This window comes from Procambarus clarkii, chromosome 79, assembly GCF_040958095.1.
Source record: "Procambarus clarkii isolate CNS0578487 chromosome 79, FALCON_Pclarkii_2.0, whole genome shotgun sequence".
Lineage (NCBI taxonomy): Eukaryota > Metazoa > Arthropoda > Malacostraca > Decapoda > Cambaridae > Procambarus > Procambarus clarkii.
Genome location: NC_091228.1, coordinates 19,929,162 through 19,955,107, shown reverse-complemented (window position 1 = coordinate 19,955,107; position 25,946 = coordinate 19,929,162). Strand labels below are relative to the sequence as shown.

General features: G+C 47.3%; 1 protein-coding gene across 3 annotated transcripts in view; it reads left to right on the top strand.

Moving 5' to 3' along the window:
- LOC123764589 (alpha-1-inhibitor 3) overlaps positions 1-25,946 on the top strand; it is a 209,935-nt gene that overhangs the window by 172,590 nt on the left and 11,399 nt on the right. For all 3 annotated transcript variants that reach the window (XM_069314575.1, XM_069314574.1, XM_069314576.1), the window contains exons 22-25: positions 7,049-7,153; positions 19,079-19,352; positions 20,095-20,246; positions 22,897-23,109. In XM_069314575.1, the coding sequence (XP_069170676.1) occupies positions 7,049-7,153; positions 19,079-19,352; positions 20,095-20,246; positions 22,897-23,109 (744 nt within the window). The remainder of the gene's footprint in view (positions 1-7,048; positions 7,154-19,078; positions 19,353-20,094; positions 20,247-22,896; positions 23,110-25,946) is intronic.

Below are 25,946 nucleotides of genomic sequence, written 5' to 3'. Positions count from 1 at the left end.
ACAGACGGATCCCAACAGACGGAGCACAACAGACGGAGTTCAACAGATGGATCCCAACAGAGGGAGCCCAACAGACGGATCCCAACAGGCGGATCCCAACAAACGGATCCTAAAAGACTGAGCACAACAGACGGAGCCCAACAAACGGAGCCCAACAGACGGAGTTCAACAGACGGATCCCAACAGGCGGATCCCAACAGACGGATCCCAAAAGACGGAGCCCAATTGACGGATCCCAACAGACGGAACCCAACAGACGGAGTCCAACAGACGGATCCCAACAGACGGATCCCAACAGACGCATCCCAACAGACGGATCCCAACAGACGGATCCCAACTGACGGAGCCCAACAGACGGAGTCCAACAGACGGAGCATAACAGACGGATCCCAACAGACGGAACCCAACAGACGGAGTCCAACAGACGGATCCCAACAGACGGATCCCAACAGACGCATCCCAACAGACGGATCCCAAAAGACGGATCCCAACTGACGGAGCCCAACAGACGGAGTCCAACAGACGGAGCACAACAGACGGATCCCAACAGACGGATCCCAACTGACGGATCCCAACAGACGGATCCCAACAGACGGATCCCAACAGACGGATCCCAACAGACGGATCCCAACAGACGGAGCCCAACTGACGGAGCCCAACAGACGGAGCCCAACAGACGGAGCCCAATAGACGGAGTCCAACAGACGGAACCCACCAGACGGAGTTCAACAGACGGATCCCAACAGGCGGATCCCAACAGACGGATCCCAAAAGACGGAGCCCAATTGACGGAGCACAACAGACGGAACCCAACAGACGGAACCCAACAGACGGAGCCCAACAGACGGAGCACAACAGACGGAGCCCAACAGACGGAGCCCAACAGACGCATCCCAACAGACGGATCCCAACAGACGGATCCCAACTGACGGAGCACCAGGAGTTTGACTGTTTTGGGTGCAGTGGTGAAGTTTTGTACGTTCGACCACTGCTTCTATAAGTACTACACAATTGTTAATATCGGATTGTATTTCCACACCCTAAGCACCCTAAAGCGATGAGACCAATTCATAACTATTGACTGAGCAATCAGCACAATAATCTAGCAATATCCTCATCACAAATGCGGCCACTGGGACAGGTAGACTGATCGTATTGCTCATGACGGCTGAGAAGGTTCTGAGGCAAGACTGATCTTTTGAAATGCTGGCAGTAGGTCACTAGAGACCTGTGTTGTTAACAATAATAAACATTTTATCTACTGAATGGATTTCCGGATTGCCAGATGTTTAGGTCGATACCCAGCCCACACCCCTGATACCCAGCCCACACACCTGATACCCAGCCCACACACCTGATACCGAGTCCACACACCTGATACCCAGCCCACACACCTGATACCCAGCCCACACACCTGATACCCAGCCCACACACCTGATACCCAGCCCACACACCTGATACCCAACCCACACACCTGACACCCAGCCCACACACCTGATACCAGCTCACACACCTGATACCCAGCCCACACACCTGATACCCAGCCCACACACCTGATACCCAGCCCACACACCTGATACCCAGCCCACACACCTGACACCCAGCCCACACACCTGATACCAGCTCACACACCTGATACCCAGCCCACACACCTGATACCCAGCCCACACACCTGATACCCAGCCCACACACCTGATACCCAGCCCACACACCTGACACCCAGCCCACACACCTGATACCAGCTCACACACCTGATACCCAGCCCACACACCTGATACCGAGTTCACAAACCTGATACCCAGCCCACACACCTGATACCCAGCCCACACACCTGATACCCAGCCCACACACCTGATACCCAGCCACACACCTGATACCCAGCCCACACACCTGACACCCAGCCCACACACCTGATACCAGCTCACACACCTGATACCCAGCCCACACACCTGATACCCAGCCCACACACCTGATACCCAGCCCACACACCTGATACCCAGCCCACACACCTGATACCGAGTCCACACACCTGATACCCAGCCCACACACCTGATACCCAGCCCACACACCTGATACCGAGTCCACACACCTGATACCCAGCCCACACACCTGATACCCAGCCCACACACCTGACACCCAGCCCACAACCTGATACCAGCTCACACACCTGATACCCAGCGCACACACCTGATACCCAGCCCACACACCTGATACCCAGCCCACACACCTGATACCCAGCCCACACACCTGACACCCAGCCCACACACCTGATACCAGCTCACACACCTGATACCCAGCCCACACACCTGATACCGAGTTCACAAACCTGATACCCAGCCCACACACCTGATTCCCAGCCCACACACCTGATACCCAGCCCACACACCTGATACCCAGCCCACACACCTGATACCCAGCCCACACACCTGATACCCAGCCCACACACCTGACACCCAGCCCACACACCTGATACCAGCTCACACACCTGATACCCAGCCCACACACCTGATACCCAGCCCACACACCTGATACCCAGCCCACACACCTGATACCCAGCCCACACACCTGATACCCAGCCCACACACCTGATACCCAGCCCACACACCTGATACCCAGCCCACACACCTGATACCCAGCCCACACACCTGATACCCAGCCCACACACCTGATACCCAGCCCACACACCTGATACCCAGCCCACACACCTGATACCCAGCCCACACACCTGATACCGAGTCCACACACCTGATACCCAGCTCACACACCTGATACCCAGCACACACACCTGATACCCAGCCAACACACCTGATACCCAGCCCACACACCTGATACCCAGCCCACACACCTGATACCAAGCCCACACACCTGATACCCAGCCAACACACATGATACCCAGCCCACACACCTGATATGCAGCTCACACACCTGATACCAAGCCCACACACCTGATACCCAGCCTACACACCTGATACTCAGTCCACACACCTGATACCCAGCCCACACACCTGACACCCAGCCCACAAACTACATACCCAGCCCACACACCTGATACCCAGCCCACACACCTGATACCCAGCCAACACACCTGATACCCAGCCCACACACCTGATACCCAGCTCACACACCTGATACCCAGCTCACACACCTGATACCCAGCCCACACACCTGATACCCAGCCCACACACCTGATACCCAGCCCACACACCTGATACCCAGCCCACACACCTGATACCCAGCCCACACACCTGATACCAAGCCCACACACCTGATACCCAGCCCACACACCTGATACCCAGCCCACACACCTGATACCCAGCTCACCCACCTGATACCAAGCCCACACACCTGATACCCAGCCTACACACCTGATACCCAGTCCACACACCTGATACCCAGCCCACACACCTGACACCCAGCCCACAAACCTGATACCCAGCCCACACACATGATACCCAGCCCACACACCTGATACCCAGCCCACACACCTGATACCCAGCTCACACACCTGATGCCCAGCTCACACACCTGATACCAAGCCCACACACCTGATACCCAGCCTACACACCTGATACCCAGTCCACACACCTGATACCCAGCCCACACACCTGACACCCAGCCCACAAAGCTGATACCCAGCCCACACACCTGATACCCAGCCCACACACCTGAAACCCAGCCCACAAACCTGATACCCAGCCCACACACCTGATACCCAGCTCGCACACCTGATACCCAGCCCACACACCCGATACCCAGCCCACACACCTGATTCCCAGCCCACACACCTGATTCCCAGCTCGCACACCTGATACCCAGCCCACAAACCTTATACCCAGCCCACACACCTGATACCCAGCTCGCACACCTGATACCCAGCCCACAAACCTGATACCCAGCCCACACACCTGACACCAGCTCACACACCTGATACCCAGCCCACACACCTGATACCCAGCCCACACACCTGATACCCAGCCCACACACCTGATACCCAGCCCACACACCTGATACCCAGCCCACACACCTGACACCCAGCCCACACACCTGATACCAGCTCACACACCTGATACCCAGCCCACACACCTGATACCCAGCCCACACACCTGATACCCAGCCCACACACCTGATACCCAGCCCACACACCTGACACCCAGCCCACACACCTGATACCAGCTCACACACCTGATACCCAGCCCACACACCTGATACCCAGCCCACACACCTGATACCCAGCCCACACACCTGATACCCAGCCACACACCTGATACCCAGCCCACACACCTGACACCCAGCCCACACACCTGATACCAGCTCACACACCTGATACCCAGCCCACACACCTGATACCCAGCCCACACACCTGATACCCAGCCCACACACCTGATACCCAGCCCACACACCTGATACCGAGTCCACACACCTGATACCCAGCCCACACACCTGATACCCAGCCCACACACCTGATACCGAGTCCACACACCTGATACCCAGCCCACACACCTGATACCCAGCCCACACACCTGACACCCAGCCCACAACCTGATACCAGCTCACACACCTGATACCCAGCCCACACACCTGATACCCAGCCCACACACCTGATACCCAGCCCACACACCTGATACCCAGCCCACACACCTGACACCCAGCCCACACACCTGATACCAGCTCACACACCTGATACCCAGCCCACACACCTGATACCAAGTTCACAAACCTGATACCCAGCCCACACACCTGATTCCCAGCCCACACACCTGATACCCAGCCCACACACCTGATATCCAGCCCACACACCTGATACCCAGCCCACACACCTGATACCCAGCCCACACACCTGACACCCAGCCCACACACCTGATACCAGCTCACACACCTGATACCCAGCCCACACACCTGATACCCAGCCCACACACCTGATACCCAGCCCACACACCTGATACCCAGCCCACACACCTGATACCCAGCCCACACACCTGATACCCAGCCCACACACCTGATACCCAGCCCACACACCTGATACCCAGCCCACACACCTGATACCCAGCCCACACACCTGATACCCAGCCCACACACCTGATACCCAGCCCACACACCTGATACCGAGTCCACACACCTGATACCCAGCTCACACACCTGATACCCAGCACACACACCTGATACCCAGCCCACACACCTGATACCCAGCCCACACACCTGATACCCAGCCCACACACCTGATACCAAGCCCACACACCTGATACCCAGCCAACACACATGATACCCAGCCCACACACCTGATATGCAGCTCACACACCTGATACCAAGCCCACACACCTGATACCCAGCCTACACACCTGATACTCAGTCCACACACCTGATACCCAGCCCACACACCTGACACCCAGCCCACAAACTACATACCCAGCCCACACACCTGATACCCAGCCCACACACCTGATACCCAGCCAACACACCTGATACCCAGCCCACACACCTGATACCCAGCTCACACACCTGATACCCAGCTCACACACCTGATACCCAGCCCACACACCTGATACCCAGCCCACACACCTGATACCCAGCCCACACACCTGATACCCAGCCCACACACCTGATACCCAGCCCACACACCTGATACCAAGCCCACACACCTGATACCCAGCCCACACACCTGATAACCAGCCCACACACCTGATACCCAGCTCACACACCTGATACCAAGCCCACACACCTGATACCCAGCCTACACACCTGATACCCAGTCCACACACCTGATACCCAGCCCACACACCTGACACCCAGCCCACAAACCTGATACCCAGCCCACACACCTGATACCCAGCCCACACACCTGATACCCAGCCCACATACCTGATACCCAGCCCACACACCTGATACCCAGCTCACACACCTGATGCCCAGCTCACACACCTGATACCAAGCCCACACACCTGATACCCAGCCTACACACCTGATACCCAGTCCACACACCTGATACCCAGCCCACACACCTGACACCCAGCCCACAAACCTGATACCCAGCTCGCACACCTGATACCCAGCCCACACACCCGATACCCAGCCCACACACCTGATTCCCAGCCCACACACCTGATTCCCAGCTCGCACACCTGATACCCAGCCCACAAACCTGATACCCAGCCCACACACCTGATACCCAGCTCGCACACCTGATACCCAGCCCACAAACCTGATACCCAGCCCACACACCTGATACCCAGTCCACACACCTGATACCCAGCCCACACACTTGACACCGAGCCCACACACCTGATACCCAGTCCACACACCTGACACCAAGCCCACACACCTGATACCCAGTCCACACACCTGATACCCAGCCCACACACTAGACACCGAACCCACACACCTGATACCCAGTCCACACACCTGATACCCAGCCCACACACCTGATACCCAGCCCACACCCCTGATACCCAGCCCACACCCCTGATACCCAGCCCACACACCTGACACCCAGCCCACACACCTGACACCCAGTCCACACACCTGATACCCAGCCCACACACCTGTTACCCAGCCCACACACCTGATTCCCAGCCCACACACCTGATACCCAGTCTACACCCCCTGCTGATACCCAGTCCACACCCCCTGATACCCAGCCCACACACCTGATACCCAGCCCACACCCCTGATACCCAGCCCACACACCTGATACCCAGTCCACACCCCCTGATACCCAGCCCACACACCTGACACCCAGCCCACACACCTGATACCCAGCCCACATATATAGAAATTATAAAACGACGACGTTTCGATCCGTCGTGGACCATCACACATAATGGTCCAGGACCGACCCATACATCAGGGATTTTTCATTTTCAAATGTTTGGGTTTGGTATTTTTTCTTGAGATGTAATTACTGAGCTGCTGTGAGCTGTGGTAATACAATCAATTAAGCGCCCAAACGCTGCTAATTGTCGTTGAAGCAAATAGCAATAACTTTCTTACTCATGTTTTATTTGGTGTGTACTGTATACTACTTCGTGAATCTGATTGTTGTTGGCAATTGCAGATTGACAAGAATGATTTGAACCAAACAAGCACTTGGCTTCAGTCTAATCAGAGAAAGGACGGTTGCTTCAACAACACTGGTAAAGTCTTCCACAAGGCCATGAAAGTGAGTATTTTTCTCATGCATAACACCGATTGAATGAGAATCATTTGGAGAAATGTGGGAATATGAACCATCATTCTGGTGAGTCCCATACGCTCTAGAACGCCAGGTCACATCCTGCATTGTTATAAATTATTTCCTTTTTGTAATATAACGCTATTGTAATTTCTTTGTTTATTGGTTTAATGTTAAAAATAAAAAAAAAAGTACGTTGAATAAATATACACCAGTATTATGAAGGAGACTTCAACAAGTTCCATATACATAATGCTGGAATAATGTGATCTGTTGTGGCATTACTCTTTCATGCCACACATGTCACACATGTGTGATATGTCACACGTTGAAGGCTAAAGTCTCGTTTATGTGGGACTTAAATGAGGAAATTAAATGGACAGGAACTTAATAAATGATACTTTAAAATAAGAATGGAAAATAGATGAACTTATAATTCCTTAGCTTATACAAAGTCCTGCCAATCCTCTTGTCTTGGGATGCTATGTGGGCTTTACTTATTAACACCAGGATAGTGATGGAAGAAACACAATGTACCTGTTGGCATTTAAAACACATCAGCATTGTAGTTTACAATGGATTAAATGATAAAACACAGTTCAGTGACTCTAAATACTGGTTCTCTTTTAGTATCAAAAGTTCTGAACACTACACAGTCTAACCTCGCTCTTAAACTGCATAGCCAATAACTGAGATCATGTCTAGTAATTATAACAACTAGTTATATGATACAAGCAAAATATTATATGCAAATATGCAAGCACTTATGATAAATTAATGATAAATGTGATAGCAATTGATAATTTATACAGATGAATTATATATATATATATATATATATATATATATATACATATATATATATATATATATATATATATATATATGACAATGTCAGACCACGAAGGAAAAATGAAACAGGAAATTTCCTTAAGTACTTTCGTATATTAAATACATCTTCAGAAGGTATTTAATATACGAAAGTACTTAAGGAAATTTCCTGTTTCATTTTTCCTTCGTGGTCTGACATTGTCACATTCTTAATCACGTGTTTATTTTCGTGATATACACACATATATATATATATATATATATATATATATATATATATATATATATATATATATATATATATATATATATATATATTATTAAATATGACCGTATGAATATATGTATATATATATACATATATTATTAAATATGACCGAAAAAGTAAGATTAATAATTCTAACACGAATTTTCTCGATCTTTCGTACATTTCTTTTCACTGTTGGTGGTAATTCAAAAATCATTTCTCCAAAATTCATTTTTATTTCTAGTCTGACGTGACACTTGAGCGTGTTTCGTAAAACTTATTACATTTTCAAAGACTTTAGTTTACACATACACAAATGAATAGAACTTACACATCTCCGATTTGTTTATATCTACATTTGAGTGAGGTGGATGGGGTGAGGTGGTATTAATAGGGTATTAAATTCATCAACACAAGACAGAACACGAAACAATGGGTATTGAATGGAAGTGATTGTAGAAAGCCTATTGGTCCATATTTCTTGATGCTTCTATATTGGAGCGGAGTCTTGAGGTGGGTAGAATATAGTTGTGCATTAATTGGCTGTTGATTGCTGGTGTTGACTTCTTAATGTGTAGTGCTTCGCAAACGTCAAGCCGCCTGCTATCGCTGTATCTATCGATGATTTCTGTGTTGTTTACTAGGATTTCTCTGGCGATGGTTTGGTTGTGGGAAGAGATTATATGTTCCTTAATGGAGCCCTGTTGCTTATGCATCGTTAAACGCCTAGAAAGAGATGTTGTTGTCTTGCCTATATACTGGGTTTTTTTGGAGCTTACAGTCCCCAAGAGGGCATTTGAAGGCATAGACGACGTTGGTCTCTTTTAAAGCGTTCTGCTTTGTGTCTGGAGAGTTTCTCATGAGTAGGCTGGCCGTTTTTCTGGTTTTATAGTAAATCGTCAGTTGTATCCTCTGATTTTTGTCTGTAGGGATAACGTTTCTATTAACAATATCTTTCAGGACCCTTTCCTCCGTTTTATGAGCTGTGGAAAAGAAGTTCCTGTAAAATAGTCTAATAGGGGGTATAGGTGTTGTGTTTGTTGTCTAATCAGAGGTTGCATGGCGTTTCACTTTCCTTCTTATGATGTCTTTGACGAAACCATTGGAGAAGCCAATCTGAGCCACAGCTCAGATTGGAAGCAAGTCGACGAAGAACTCTGTAGGGTAAGGCAGGTCCTAGTCAACAACGGCTTCTCCAATGGTTTCGTCGAAGACATCATAAGAAGGAAAGTGAAACGCCATGCAACCTCTGAAGAGACAACTAACACAACACCTATACCCCCTATTAGACTATTTTACAGGAATTTCTTTTCCACAGCTCATAAAACGGAGGAAAGGGTCCTGAAAGATATTGTTAATAGAAACGTTATCCCTACAGACAAAAATCAGAAGATACAACTGACGATTTACTATAAAACCAGAAAAGCGGCCAGCCTACTCATGAGAAACTCTCCAGACACAAAGCAGAACGCTTTAAAAGAGACCAACGTCGTCTATGCCTTCAAATGCCCTCTTGGGGACTGTAAGCTCCAAAAAACCCAGTATATAGGCAAGACAACAACATCTCTTTCTAGGCGTTTAACGATGCATAAGCAACAGGGCTCCATTAAGGAACATATAAACTCTTCCCACAACCAAACCATCGCCAGAGAAATCCTAGTAAACAACACAGAAATCATCGATAGATACAGCGATAGCAGGCGGCTTGACGTTTGCGAGGCACTACACATCAAGAAGTCAACACCAGCAATCAACAGCCAATTATTGCACAACTATATTCTACCCACCTCAAGACTCCGCTCCAATATAGAAGCATCAAGAAATATGGACCAATAGGCTTTCTACAAACACTTCTATTCAATACCCATTGTTTCGTGTTCTGTCTTGTGTTGATGAAATTAATACCCTATTAATGCCACCCCTTGTTCTGTGTTGTGTTGATGAAATTAATACCCTATTAATGCCACCTCTTGTTCTCTCTTGTGTTGATTAATGCCACATCACCCCTTCCACCTCACTCAAATGTAGATATAAAATCGGAGATGCGTAAGTTCTATTCAGTTGTGTATTTGTAAACTAAAGTCTTTGAAAATGTAATAAGTTTTACGAAACGCGCACGTGTCGCGTCAGACTAGAAATAAAAATGAATTTTGGAGAATTGATTTTTAATTTACCTCCAACAGTGAAAAGAAATGTACGAAAGATTGAGAAAATTCGTGTTAGAATTATTAATCTTACTTTTTCGGTCATATTTAATAATATATATATATATATATATATATATATATATATATATATATATATATATATATATATATATATATATATATACATATATATATATATATATATATATATATATTTATATATATATATATACATATATATATATATATATATATATATATATATATATATATATATATTTATATATATATATATACATATATATATATATATATATATATATATATATATATATATATATATATATATATATATATATTTATATATATATATATATATATATATATATATATATATATATATATATATATATATATATATATATATATATATATATATATTAGTATATTTTGGTAGCAGTCTTTCCTGTAGACATATATTATTAAATATGACCGAAAAAGTAAGATTAATAATTCTCACGAATTTTCTCAATCTTTCGTACATTTCTTTTCACTGTTGGAGGTAATTCAAAAATCAATTCTCCAAAATTCATTTTTATTTCTAGTCTGACGCGACACTTGAGCGCGTTTCGTAAAACTTATTACATTTTCAAAGACTTTACACATACACAACTGAATAGAACTTACATATCTCCGATTTGTTTATATCTACATTTGAGTGAGGTGGATGGGGTGAGGTGGTATTTAATAGGGTATTAATTTCATCAACACAAGACAGAACACGAAACAATGGATATTGAAATGGAAGTGATTGTAGAAAGCCTATTGGTCCATATTTCTTGATGCTTCTATATTGGAGCGGAGTCTTGAGGTGGGTAGAATATAGTTGTGCATTAATTGGCTGTTGATTGCTGGTGTTGACTTCTTAATGTGCAGTGCCTCGCAAACGTCAAGCCATCTGCTATCGCTGTATCTATCGATGATTTCTGTGTTGTTTACGAGGATTTCTCTAGCGATGGTTTGGTTGTGGGAAGAGGAACATATAATCTCTTCACCCCTAACACCAGCGTCGAATGACATACCGGCTGATAATGACCACACCACACACACCTGTACACCAGGCTCTCCAGATCCAAGGCCTTCCGGCGATCCAAAGGAAAGTACCGAGCCATCAACCACACTCGCAACAGAACCTTACACGCAACACCCAAATCCCGCTGGTAGATCGTCAACTGACGACACGACAATAACCCAACCGCAACCCCAACTGAATTAGAGACAGCTCCTAAATTCTACTCCAAGGAACAGTCATAAGAGGCAAACCAGGTAACCCCAAAAAACTGAAGCGACGAGACCACCGGAAACCCCGACCCTCCTTACACCAGGCAGGAGGCCCACTCACCGATACCCATCAAATCCAACTTTGCAGGATTTGCCCCCGTGGCAGACTCAAACTGCAGGAGAACGTCCTGAACAGCACCAACCGAACCCACTGTAGCCAAAACCAAACGGTATTGTCAGCATACCCGCAAATAGGCTGCCAAAGACGGAAGGCAAAAGAGGAGGCACAATCAAGGAACAAGCCTTGACCGCCCGAAAAAGACATTCCTGAAACATCACATACAAGAACATAGACATGGGGCACCCCTGATGCACAGAACGGCAAATCGAAAAAAGGAACTAAAAAAACCATTCACACAAACGCGACTGTGACACCTGGCATACAACATGCGCACCCAATCCACATACATCGACGGAAACCCAAACCGCTCCATCGCACGGAACTCAAACGTCAACGACACCCGATTGAAGGCCTTCGACCAGTCCAAGCTGATCATCGCCGCTGAAAAGCGATACTCGGACGCGTACAGAAGCACGTCACGAATCAAAGAATTGCAATTCACAAGGGCACGACCAGGAACACCACAAAACTGCTCTACAGAGACCACCGACGCCCGACAACACCACAGCGACAAGCTAAAACCTTAGATAAAATCTTATAATCAACATTGAAGAGCGTAATAGGCCTCCAATTAAAAAAAAAACTGCAAATCGCTCGGCTTCGGGAGCAGCCGCCCGTTTCCGTCACAATAGGAGTCAGGCAGGGCACCCACCTGCAGACAAGCCTGCACCACCTCCAAAAGGACCTCCCCCAACACATCCCAAAAGGTAATATAGAACTCAATGGGAAGGCCATCCACACCGGGCACCTTTCCCATACGAAACGACCGGACCACATCCAGGAGTTCCCCCAACGAAACATCCCTCACCAAGCGGGCACAGTCCGCCTCTGACAAACCAGGGTACACCCATCCAAAAAAAAATCTGCGAGCACACCATCCCCTTGCACCGCTCCATAGAGAGCCTTCAATTCCCGCCGCATGTAAAGCAGAACCCCCTCCATGCAAGAAAAAACAGAACCATCAGGCTGGCGAAGGCCCGTAAGAAGAACAGAATCCCTCGCAGCCTTCTCCCACCCTAAAAGAAAGGGGGGAAGAGCCTCTCCCCATCCACACGCTCAGCCACACGAGCACGCACCCGAACACCTTCAGCCAACTCTGTATGCAACCTACAAATACGCTCCTTACACTAAAAAATCTCCCCAAAGCAGTCAACCCCAGCATTCAACTGCACATACACACTAAACAGTCGAGCCTGAAGCAACCCGGAGCAGGCCAAACCTCCTGGCTGCCTCCTGCTTAGCGACAAAAAACCTCCAACACTTCACCTTACACCACTTCCACCAAACGAAGAGAGAAGAGAAGGCAGCCCTCCAGGCAAGGATCCCAACCTACCAGACAAAAAACTGGGCACATATACACGGACAACGTAACAACCGACAATTAAGTTTCTACCAACCCAGACCTATATCCAGACACCAACCCGGACCACCACCAAACAATGATCAGACAAAGCCACCGGGACCATGCGAAGGTCCAACACAGAACACTTCCCACGAGAAACATAGAACCTATCTATCCTAGAACATGCCCGACACGCAGCGAAGGTATTCTCCAGTTGGCTGCCACACAAAATGGCAGTATCCTGAAAACCGCATGAACGCAAAATCTCACGCAAAGCGGCCGAAACATTCTGCGGGTGGGCACTAGAAATATTCCGCACACTCGTGACACAATTAAAATCCCCATGAAAGATCAAATCCCTCGTATCATGCCAGAGGAAGGGCGGTAGCTCCTTCCGAAAAAATAGTTCCTGGTCCCAATGATGTGCCACCCCAGTACACCATCAAGAACAGAATTCCAAAACTCTGCCCACACAAATAAGACCCACCCATCTTCATCCATTTCCGTGTGAGGCACGGAAATAGAAGCCCTCCGTGAAAATAACATGAGCGTCCCCCCAAAGGACGTTCTCGGTGGGATCAACACAATATGAAAATCAGCACACAACCCTGGCAGAACAGACACATCCCGAACATTGTGCTCCTGGATCAGCGCCACATCCACACGCTGCTCCCGAAGCACATCCACAAGGCCCAACTGGACGGCAAGCACATTCAGATCACGTACATTCAAAGACGCGCAAACAAAAGCAGGTGCCATTGAAACCCATCAAGGACCCCCTAACCCCACAGGCCCACCAGGGGTAACACCGGCACTCACTGCAGAGGCAGGGTCTGCAACGCGAGGGCCAATGCCTGCTGCTCCACGGAGGAGGAACCCACAGAAACTCCGGGCCTCGGACCTTCAGGAAGCGAACGGTGCCGGCATCACCCGGTAAAGCCTGCCGAGACCCTGCCGCCACCGTCCTGGTACCACTCAAGCCCACCATCATCAAGGAAAGTGTGCCACCATCAGGCACCACATCACCTCCGGAATCCTCAGCAGATGCAGGAGAATTAGGAGGAAGGGAGGGGGCACCATCCAAGGCCAAGCCTTTGCGAAGCCTCAACCCACTTTCCAGGGGGCTCCCTACTGCGCGAGCCCCCCGCCCCCACCCCTGAAGTGCACTTCTGGTGAGGGGCAGGGGAGCACACTGCCCCCTCACGGAACACACTGCCAAGAGGGGCAACAGGTGGCCGTGCAACACAGGCATCAGGAACGCCGCCACCATCGAGGATAACCACCGGGGAGACGGCGACACCCCCATCCGTAGGAAGCACACCCCTCAATGGGAAGCACCGGCATCACACCCACACCACCACGGAAGAACCAGGAACCTGATGCTCCTCCGCCTATACCGGAAGCTGAAGACGCGAAGCAGGGGCAGCCATGTCCTCCACCGAAGCCAGCACAGGAGACACCCCAGGCACAGATGGAATAGCAGGCACATCTGCTGCAGGTACACCACCAGGCAAGCCCCCAGGATGAGGACCCTCCGGGGAAGCAGTCCGCACACCTAGGGGGTTGGGAGGGAAATCCCCCACCCGAAAAACAGAAGCGGCCTCCATGCGAGGAACATCACACCGGGCCGCATCGTGGCCTTTCTCCCCAGACTGGAAGCAAGTGAGGGCCTGACCATGATAAAAAACATGGAGATAAACACCACAACATAAAAGCTTGGAAGGGATGGACCCCATGAGACGCATCTGCAGTGTACGAGTACCCAGATGAAGACCCTGCAGCTGCCATTGCACCATACCAAACCTCGCAAACACTGAGCCAAGCTCCGCGTCTGGAAAAGTCACATGCATCCCGTGCACACTCACACAGGTCAGGGGGCCCACAGATAAGAGACGGCCACTGATAGAGCTGTACGAGGGAGGGGAACCGTTCGCTCATTCTAACGCTCCACAAACTGCACACAGCCAACAAACGTGGTTATGTCACCGCCGGTAACGTGGCAAACGTCACCACCACACGTGTGGGGGAAAACTTCTCAAAGCCGAGGAGATCCGGAATCTTTAAGTCAAATGCATCCAAAAGTGCAACCGCCACATGTTCCCAATTCACCGTAGCAGAAAAATCCAATTGGACAGTATTTACATGGCGGATGCAGCCACTACCAGCCGCCGCCATATTGCTAACCGGTGGCCCGGGCAGCAGGCGCTCCACACTAACGGGCAGCCACTACTAAGCAGCGACAAACAGCTACAGGCAGCCAGAGTTCGACATCCACACCCTCTGGCGACAGAGGGTGAATCTCCCCATTTGTTGGTTGGTTTCTTACTGCCTTAGGACAGGAATGATGATAGGGGAAAGCCAGTAGTTTCCGTGGTCCTGCCACCTGGTGATGAGTAGCTGTTACTAGGGGATGTAAGACCAAACTACTGAGTGGATTGTTTGTCGAATAGTTTGCTGCATTGTTTGTTTGCCTTCTTTCAACTTTGCATTTGTCTGTTTTTCTTCATTTCCTTTATTGGGGTTTAATTCTTCGGTGAAAGTGATCGTGAATCCCCTGCACGTCTGCGATGGTTCAAGATTTTGGCCTTTGGTTTCCAGTACACTTTTGAGGGCTTATAAGGGCTGATGTAACTGGAATGTGTGGAACTCTCAGTTCTGGTAGCTACTGCAAGTCCCTGAGACCCTTTTCCCCAGAAAAAGGCATTCCATTATTTCAGTGCAAGTTTTCAGAAATTTTAAATGTAAGTAAATAGCGGTTATAATTTTCCTAAGTCATTCACTATTTTAAAGATATATGCTATAGAAGTGTTAGATATTAACCCTTAAATGGCGCATGGCTGTTGACATTTTACACCCACAGGCGCATACAAAAAATATATATTTTTTTTCCTCCTAACCTGTTAATTTGTATTCACTGATCATGGGAAAAATAATAAAAAAATCGTAAGTGGCATATATTGCCCGCTATAGGACGGGGAAGTCTGGCAAAAAACAGGCGCTGACTCAGCGTGAGTCCCAGGCGGTCTGTTGCTCACCAGCTGTCAGGCCTGAGTTGCCACAAAGAGATAATTACCTAATTATTTCAATGTCTCTGATTGATTTTTCATAGTTTTTTTGCTGTAATATTATTCAATAGTGTATATTGTGATATATTTATATAATAAAATGAGTGAATCATCGCTGTACTCAAAAATATGGTGTACATATTGTTGATTCAATTATGTTCATCAAACATAATACTTTGTCGGTTATTACACTATATGTACAGGTTATATATAAGTATCTGCATGTTTTGTTCACTATAACGAACCACTAAGTTGCTATTATGAGTCAAAAATTAACGAGGAGTGACCGCCACACACCAGCCAGCCACTCACTCCCTCCCTCAACACCTCACTTGCCTACATTCTCCTCCCACCATACTGTTTTTGCTTTTATTCACTATATACAAACGTTATATATAAGTATCTACATTCGTGTTCACCATAACGAACCACTAAGTTGATATGCTGAGTGGCAGTGCCAGTGACAGCCCACCACTGGCTGCTACTTCCTCCCTCCCTCAAGTCACCTGACTCACTCACATTCTCCTCCGACAATACTGTTTTTGCTTTTATTCACTATATACAGACGTTATATATAAGTATCTACATTCGTGTTCACCATAACGAACCACTAAGTTGATATGCTGAGTGGCAGTGGCAGCCCGCCACTGGCTGCCACTCCCTCCCTCCCTCACCTCACCCGACTTGCCACCATTCTCCTCCCACCATACTGTTTTTGCTTTTATATACAGACGTTATATATAAGTATTTACATGTTTTGTTCACCATAACTGTATATCTAAGCTTGTATGGTGAGTAAAGGCACAAAGACATAGCTACTCACACAGTCAGCTGGTGGCTGCCGCCCTCAAGGCCAGGTGCACTAATATTTCTCCTCCAACATTACTGTTTGTGGTGTTATTATGCTATATACACACATTATGTATAAGTATCTACCTGTTTTATTCACCATACTTGTACAAGTAAACTGGTATGGTGCCAAAAGACCATCGTGGTCACCAGTAAACAACATGATAAGTCGTGCAGACGACGCCACCGCACTCACCAAAATGGCGGCTCCCAACCTACTCCTCTCACTGTTTATACCCTCTATACACACGTTATATATAAGTATCTACATTTGTGTTCACCATAGCGAACCACTAAGCTGGTATGGTGTTATGGCCCTCTCAGGTCGCAACTGGGTTCTTACTCTGATGTCGTTAGAGGAAGGGTATCCAGCCCCAAGCCAGTAGTGGCTTTCAAGGGATGTGATCAGTAACGCAAGTAAACTAAAAGGGGAAGGGAAAGAAAGGCAAAAACTTAATATTATAATTAACACCGCCACCAATAAATAATATATAAAAGGTTACTCAGGGGGAGGGGTATTAACACTGCACAGGGGAATTATATACACGGTCGTCTTCTCCTGAAGACTCTGGATCCTCTCGGTGCCAAGTTCTCGGTGCTCTCGTGGTCTCTCGACGAATCCTTCGACAAGCTGAGTCTACCCCGGACACAGGCCAGCCAAAACACAGTTCCACTGGGGCACCGCCGTGGAGGCCGTCAACCACAAGTCCAGCAAACTGCTGGCAGGTTCCGGATCAGCAACACTGTTCAGGCCACTCCACGAGCGATACTAGGGTAGCGCCCTAGTCAGGAGCCTCGTGTGATACCACAGATCACTCTCCTGTCCACAATACCCCAGTGGTCAATCGTCTCCAACAGTCGGTCCCGGGTACGACAATCCTTCAACTGCCACTTCACTGGCAGGGTAACACCACAGTGTTCCTCCGGGAGGCGACTCACAGCTGCTGCAGCAAAGCACTTGGTATGGGGACGGCTGCCTTGGGTAGACTGACTCAACTTCCCTTACAGCAGTCCCAGGTTGACTCTGTAAGCAGACACGTCATCAATAACAGGGACACACTAAAGCACCTCACTTACAGGCTCAGACACAAACGCCCGACATATCCACTCCATAGATGGCGTTGTTGTCTGAGCACCACATCACCAGGGGTCAGCAGCGGCTGTGTTGTGAGCTGAACAGGACTGGAAACTGGCCCTCGTAGCCAGTACACCTCATCCTCACCAGGTATCGTCGTCCATTTGGAGGGGGTTTCGGGAGCTGACCCACAGATGGCGCGGTCGTCACTGCTCCAGGCTCGGACGCTGGATCCGGGTCCGTAACATATGGTGAGTGCAGTCAATAAAAGGTGACCACACACAGTCAGAAGACAGCGCCACTACCCTCCCTCCAACTGCATTACTCCTCCCTCCTTGGAGCACAACGCTAAATATCACCACAATCCTGCTATTATCAGAACCCTGGTCAGTTATATCACAGTCAGGGGTTTTCTGTAATAATATCATCACTACATAATAGCATGAACAAGTATATTATGGCATTTTTAGGTGATGTTGTGGTCACAAGCTGAACAGCAGTGCTGTGAGCTCATGCTGCGTGCGTCAGGCTTGGTAGCTTGCTCAATACTAAGGCCCCTAACACCCGGGAATTTGTCCCACGATTTTTTTTTTAAATGGGGTCTATTTACAAGAGCCCTGATGAAGGTGTGGTGAACCCCCGTGTATCCGCGGGCCGTTTAAATCTTGCATAGTACTCCAAAGCATCATATGATGCGATGTGTAATTTACTTAAAGTCGGTCAAAGCATCATATGATGCGATGCGCAATTTAAGGTTAAAGGAGGCGGAAGATTTTCAGAATGAAATAATTGAAAGTAAGTTGTGTTAGGAACTGATGATTGAATTTGCAAGAACATGCAGTAGAGTTCAACACTCAGGCGATCCTATAACAATATGTTATCACATTTCTAACAGGGAGGAATTGATGGAAGTGACTCTCCCGTGCCTCTAACAGCCTATGTGATGATTGCTCTCCTGGAGGCCAATGACAAGTCATGCAGCCAGGCCGACTGTTTGGCTGCCCAGTGTCTACAAGCAGACTCCTCCTCTGACCCCTACGTTATGGCGCTCAAAGCCTATGCTTTCGCCTTGGCTAAGCTTCCTGAAGCCGAAGTAATTCTCCAGAAATTGCTGGAACAAGCTGTTGTGACAAAGAACTCCACTCACTGGGAGCTGCCCAAAGGACCAGGTATAGTCGGGGGAAGAAGGGTATAAGGTGTTACCTCAGTAAGTGCGTAAGCACTATATTTATTTTCTCTTTAACTTTGCTTACGACTGAATAATCTTGCTGGTTTTACTGACAAGTAGTTATAGTTATAATTTTAGGCGAGCTTGATAGGCCTTAAATAAAGCTAAAATCCAAAACAAAATTGAGATGAATGTCATTCATTATTGTTTTATTAAATGCAACTCCTAGAATAATTTATATTTGAAAATAAACACAGGTAAATCAATATAAATATATCTAATCAAAGAACCCGTGTATTGTGGCTTGATATTTGCAGCCTAATCAAAATATTCACGTAATACATTTTGTTCGGTTAAAAAGAAGTTTTAAATAGAATTTTAGTTTTAAGATGATTGTTTACAGCATTTGTTTTAATTTATTTTACATTTCATTCACGTAGACCATCAGAGCCTCGAACCAAATGCCACAAAAGCAGACAACTTTAGTTCTACCAACCAGGCTACAAGCACCACAACTGGTATCTGACTGAGAAACCAGCTGTCTCTCTGAGCTCCTCCCTTATTGTGGGTGCTCGTAGCTTGGTTGGTAGAACAAGTCTTCTGCTTTGTTGGTTCTGGGTTCGAGGCTCTGATGGGCAAAGCGAAAAAATTTATTATCTACGTGTCTTGTGGTCAGGGATATATTTTACCTGTGTCCAAATGATTGATATGTGTCATACAACAATTACGTATTGTATAATCAGGCAAGACGAAGGCTGTAGGGGTGGAAACAGCTGGCTACGCCATCATGGCCATGATGACCCTTGACCCTAAACAATACGAGCAGCAGGCTAGGAAGGTGGTCAAGTGGATCACGGCGCAGAGGAATGGCCAAGGAGGATTCTATTCCACACAGGTAGTATTCTCCTTCGTTACCCACATGCCTTGCCTATACATCCATCGTCGTTACCCAACATGTCTTGCCTATACAACCATCATTGTTACCCACATGTCTTGCCTATACAACCATCATTGTTACCCACATACCTTGCCTATACAACCATCATTGTTACCCAACATGTCTTGCCTATACAACCATCATTGTTACCCACATGCCTTGCCTATACAACCATCATTGTTACCCACATACCTTGCCTATACAACCATCATTGTTACCCACATGCCTTGCCTATACAACCATCATTGTTACCAACATGTCTTGCCTATACAACCATCATTGTTACCCACATACCTTGCCTATACAACCATCATTGTTACCCACATGCCTTGCCTATACAACCATCATTGTTACCCACATGTCTTGCCTATACAACCATCATTGTTACCCACATCTCTTGCCTATACAACCATCATTGTTACCCACATGTCTTGCCTATACAACCATCATTGTTACCCACATACCTTGCCTATACAACCATCATTGTTACCCACATGTCTTGCCTATACAACCATCATTGTTACCCACATGTCTTGCCTATACAACCAACCATTTTATTGCATGGAAATTTAGCAGAATTTTCTTTACTTTCATGTTCTTTAGCAATAGAAGAACTCGTATAATTTCTTTTGAACAAAAGAAATGCTGATATGAAAGAAACTGACAAAGAAATATACACAAGTTGAGCACTGTGGAACGGAAAAACATATTTATGGGCTGTCCTCTATGTAGCACCCCAGTATAATAAGTCCTTGTACCACAGAACCTTCAGTGTATTAAGACTTTGTACCACAGAACTCCCAGTGTATTAATTAAGTCCTTGTATCACAGAACTCCCATTGTATTAAGTCCTTGTACCACAGAACCCCCAGTGTATTAATCCCTAGTGCCACAGAACCCCCAGTGTATTAAGTCCTTGTTCCACAGTCCCCGCGAGCTCCAGATGTTAAGGCGCAGTAGACGGCTGTCTGGTGTTGCTCCCTCGGTGGTGGTAGCGGCGGAGTCTGAGCCTTGCCTTTATTCTGTGGTTTCCTTCATGTGTTTTAGGGATGTGTTAGGATAAGTGGAAGCCACTGTTTTGTGCTGCTTTTCTGTTTTCTTCCCGTTATTTGTGTTTAGAGTTGGATTTGTAACCTTAAATAAGGAAATCAGGGGTTTGGTGTTACTGGCAGTGGGACTCGAGTGCTTCACTATAGTCTTGATGGTTGCCATGTTTCATGAGGGGCCCCTTACATTCTGACCTGCCACCGGTAGTTGACTTTTGGAGTTCTTTATCCATGCTCTCCTCTTAAGTGGTGTAGGAAACTCGGTCGTTATTCACGTGTTGCCTGCCATGTTTTGTGAAATATATGATCTATTCTGAGGTTATCTTGAGATGATTTCGTTGCTTAGCGTCCCCGCTCCCGGTCCTCAACCAGGCCTACTTTTTGTTACACATCCCCAAGAAACAACCCGTAGCAGGTGTCTAACTCCCAGGCACCTATTTACTGCTAGGTAACAGGGGGCATCTGGGTGATAGAAACATTTTGCCCATTTGTCTCCGCCTCCACCGGGACCGAACCCGGAACCTCAGGACTACGAATCCGAAGTGCTGTCCACCCAGCTGTCAGGTGCCTGACAGGCATAATGGCGCCCTGACAGATGGGCATGATGTAGGCATAAAGTTTATACCGAAGTAGTGTGAAAATGTTATACTGCAATGAGTACTGGGAAGACGGGACACCACGAGTGTAACTCTCATCCTGGAACTACACTTAGATAATTATCCCGTCCACTGGCTGGTGTTCACTGTTACTTGGATTTTTCATTGAGTATACAGATAAAATATCAGCCCCTTCAACTCCTGTCTGGGTCCTCGCTTCAGGTGTGGGTGTTGCCTGTACCTGGGATGTCTCGTCACACACAGGCAGGACTAGCCTTGTTGCAGGTGGTGCTTCAGGTGTGTGTGTTGCCTGTACTCATGACGTGACGGGCGCACCACATCTCCACACATGTCTAGAATAACTGTAAACAATACTAAAGAGGTCCCTCTATTCTACTAATTAAATTTACATAATGGAGCGGTACTTGGGGATGTGGCAACAGCGAGAAGTTTGCCGTATTTTGTGTCTTGTGTTGCTGAGACAACACTAGCTCCTTGTCTTGATAGTGTTTAGGTGAAAAACGTTTAAGGTTGACTGCAAAATATGTTAAGATGGATATTACATTTGTGAAATTTGTCTGCATATTAAAAATGAATGGAACCTTAGCTAATTAAGAAATTATAATTGTTAACAAAATGTAAGAGTTAGGGTAGTTTGATGGTGACAACTGTGGGTTAAGTAATATGAGAAACAGAAGTACTTTGAGAATATCAGCATGAAGAGGGGATTGTGCGAAGCAAGTGATTGGCATTACACAATACTTGCACCTGTACATATATTACTTGTAATTGTTCAACGGAATTATGTTTATTGAAACTTTTCCAAATCTATGGTGTTGAATCTGGGACTAACACATAGGTACACAATGAAACATATTTTCAGTTAAAGGAAGCATCGTGAATGTTAGGGAAAAATCATAATTGAAAATGGCTTTGCTAACAGGACGTTTTGTGCCCATTACGCAGGATACGGTGGTGGCCCTCCAGGCGCTGGCACTGTACGAGACCCACTTGTACCAGGGACCTCTGAACGTGGTGGCAACGGTGACAGCTAGCGGCCTGGCACACCCCTTCACCGTCACCGACGACAACAAACTGCTGCAGCAGTTGGTAAAGCTGCCCACTGTTCCCACCAAGGTCTCCATCACTATGGAGGGCCAGGGATGTGCTGTCTTGCAGGTGAGCTTACTCTGTTAGTCTTTCTGTGTACGTGTGTTTGTGGCTGTGTGAGTGTATGTGTGTGTGCGTGTGTCTGTCGCTGTGTGAGTGTATGTGTGTGCATGTGTCTGTGTACGTGTGTCTGTGGCTGTGTGTGCGTATGTGTGTGCATGCGTCTGTCACTGTGTGAGTGTATGTCTGTGCGTGTGTACGTATGTCTGTGGGTGTGTGCGTGTGTCTGTGGCTGTGTGTGTACGTGTGTCTGTGGTTGTGTGTGCGTATGTGTGTGTGTGTGTGTCTGTCGCTGTGTGAGTGTATGTTAGTGCGTGTGTACGTGTGTCTGTGGTTGTGTGTGCGTGTGTCTGTCACTGTGTGAGTGTATGTGTGTGAGTGTGTCTGTGTACGTGTGTCTGTGGCTGTGTGTGCATGTGTCTGTCGCTGTGTGAGTGTATGTGTGTGCGTGTACTCACCTATTTGTGCTTGCGGGATCAAGCATTGACTCTTGAATCCCGCTTTTCCAGCCATCGGTTGTTTACAGCAATGACTCCTGTCCCATTTCCCTATCATACCTATTTTTAAAAGTATGTATAGAGTTTGCTTGCACAACCTGTTCCCCAAGTGCATTCCATTTTTTCCACTACTCTCACGCTAAAAGAAAACTTCCTAACATCTCTGTGACTCATCTGAGTTTCCAGTTTCCACCCATGCCCCCTTGTTCTGTTATTATTACGTGTGAACATTTCATCTATTTCCACTTTGTCAATTCCCCTAAGTATTTTATATGTTCCTATCATATCACCTCTCTCCCTTCTTTTCTCTTGTGTCGTAAGGTTCAGTTCCTTCAGCCGCTCTTCATATCCCATCCCTCGTAACTCTGGGACAAACCTCGTCGCAAACCTCTGAACCTTCTCTAGTTTCTTTATGTGTTTCTTCAGGCGGGGGCTCCATGATGGCGCGGCATACTCTAAGACGGGTCTCACGTAGGCAGTGTAAAGCGCCCTAAAAGCCTCCTCACTTAGGTTTCTGAATGAAGTTCTAATTTTCGCCAGTGTAGAGTACGCTGCTGTCGTTATCCTATTTATATGTGCCTCAGGAGTTAGATTAGGTGTCACATCCACTCCCAGGTCTCTTTCTCGAATCGTTACAGGTAGGCAGTTCTCCTTCATTGTGTACTGTCCCTTTGGTCGCCTATCACCTGATCCCATTTCCATAACTTTACATTTACTAGTGTTGAACTCCAGTAGCCATTTCCCTGACCATCTCTGCAACCTGTTTAAGTCCTCTTGGAGGATCCTACAATCCTCATCTGTCACAACTCTTCTCATTAATTTTGCGTCATCCGCAAACATAGACATGTAGGATTCCACTCCTGTAAACATATCATTTACGTAAATTAGAAGGAGGATTGGGCCCAGCACCGATCTTTGAGGTACTCCACTCGTTACTGTTCGCCAGTCCGACTTTTCGCCTCTTACCATTATCCTTTGGCTCCTTCCTGTTAGGTAGTTCTTCACCCATGCTAGGGCCTTTCCGCTTACTCCTGCCTGCCTCTCAAGTTTGTGTAGCAGTCTCATGTGCGGTACTGTATCAAAGGCCTTTTGGCAGTCAAGAAATATGCAGTCTGCACAGCCTTCTCTGTACTGCCTTATCCTTGTTACTTTGTCATAGAATTCTAAAAGGTTTATTAGGCATGATTTACCTGTCCAGAACCCATGTTGGTGCTTGTTTACAAACCCAATGCTCTCCAGGTGCTCAACAAGTCTTAGCCTAATTATTCTTTCAAGTATTTTGCAGGGGATGCTTGTCAGTGATAGTGTGTCTGTGTACGTGTGTCTGTGGCTGTGTGTGCGTATGTGTGTGCATGTGTCTGTCGCTGTGTGTGCGTAAATCTGTCGCTGTGTGAGTGTATGTCTGTGCTTGTGTCTGTCGCTCTGTGTGCGTATGTCTGTGGCTGCGTGTGTGTATTCACCTAGTTGTGTTTGCGGGGGATGAGCTCTGCTCTTTCGGCCCACCTCTCAGCTGTCAATCAATCAATTGTTACAAACTACTAATATTATCACACACACACACACACACACACTCACACACACACACACACACACACACACACACACACACACACACACACACACACACACACACACACACACACACACACACACACACACAGGGGCCTCGTAGCCAGGTGGATAGCGCGCAGGACTCGTAATTCTGTGGCGCGGGTTCGATTCCCGCACGAGGCAGAAACAAATGGGCAAAGTTTCTTTCACCCTAAGTGCTCCTGTTACCTAGCAGTAAATAGGTACCTGGGAGTTAGTCAGCTGTCACGGGCTGCTTCCTGGGGTGTGTGTGTGTGGTGTGGGAAAAAAAAAAAAAGTAGTTAGTAAACAGTTGATTGACAGTTGAGTCCAGGCCGAAAGAGCAAAGCTCAACCCCCGCAAAAACACAACTAGTAAACACAACTAGTAAACACACACACACACACACACACACACACACACACACACACACACACACACACACACACACACACACATGAAACTGAGTGCCCAAATGAGCCACAGAGATATTAGAAAGAACTTTTTTAGTGTCAGAGTGGTTGACAAATGGAATGCATTAGGGGGTGATGTGGTGGAGGCTCACTCCATACACAGTTTCAAGTGTAGATATGACAGAGCCCGATAGGCTCAGGAATCTGTACACCTGTTGATTGACGGTTGAGAGGCGGGACCAAAGAGCCAGAGCTCAACCCCCGCAAACACAACTAGGTGAGTACAACTAGGTGAGTACACATACACATACACACACACACACACACACACACACACACACACACACACACACACACACACACACAC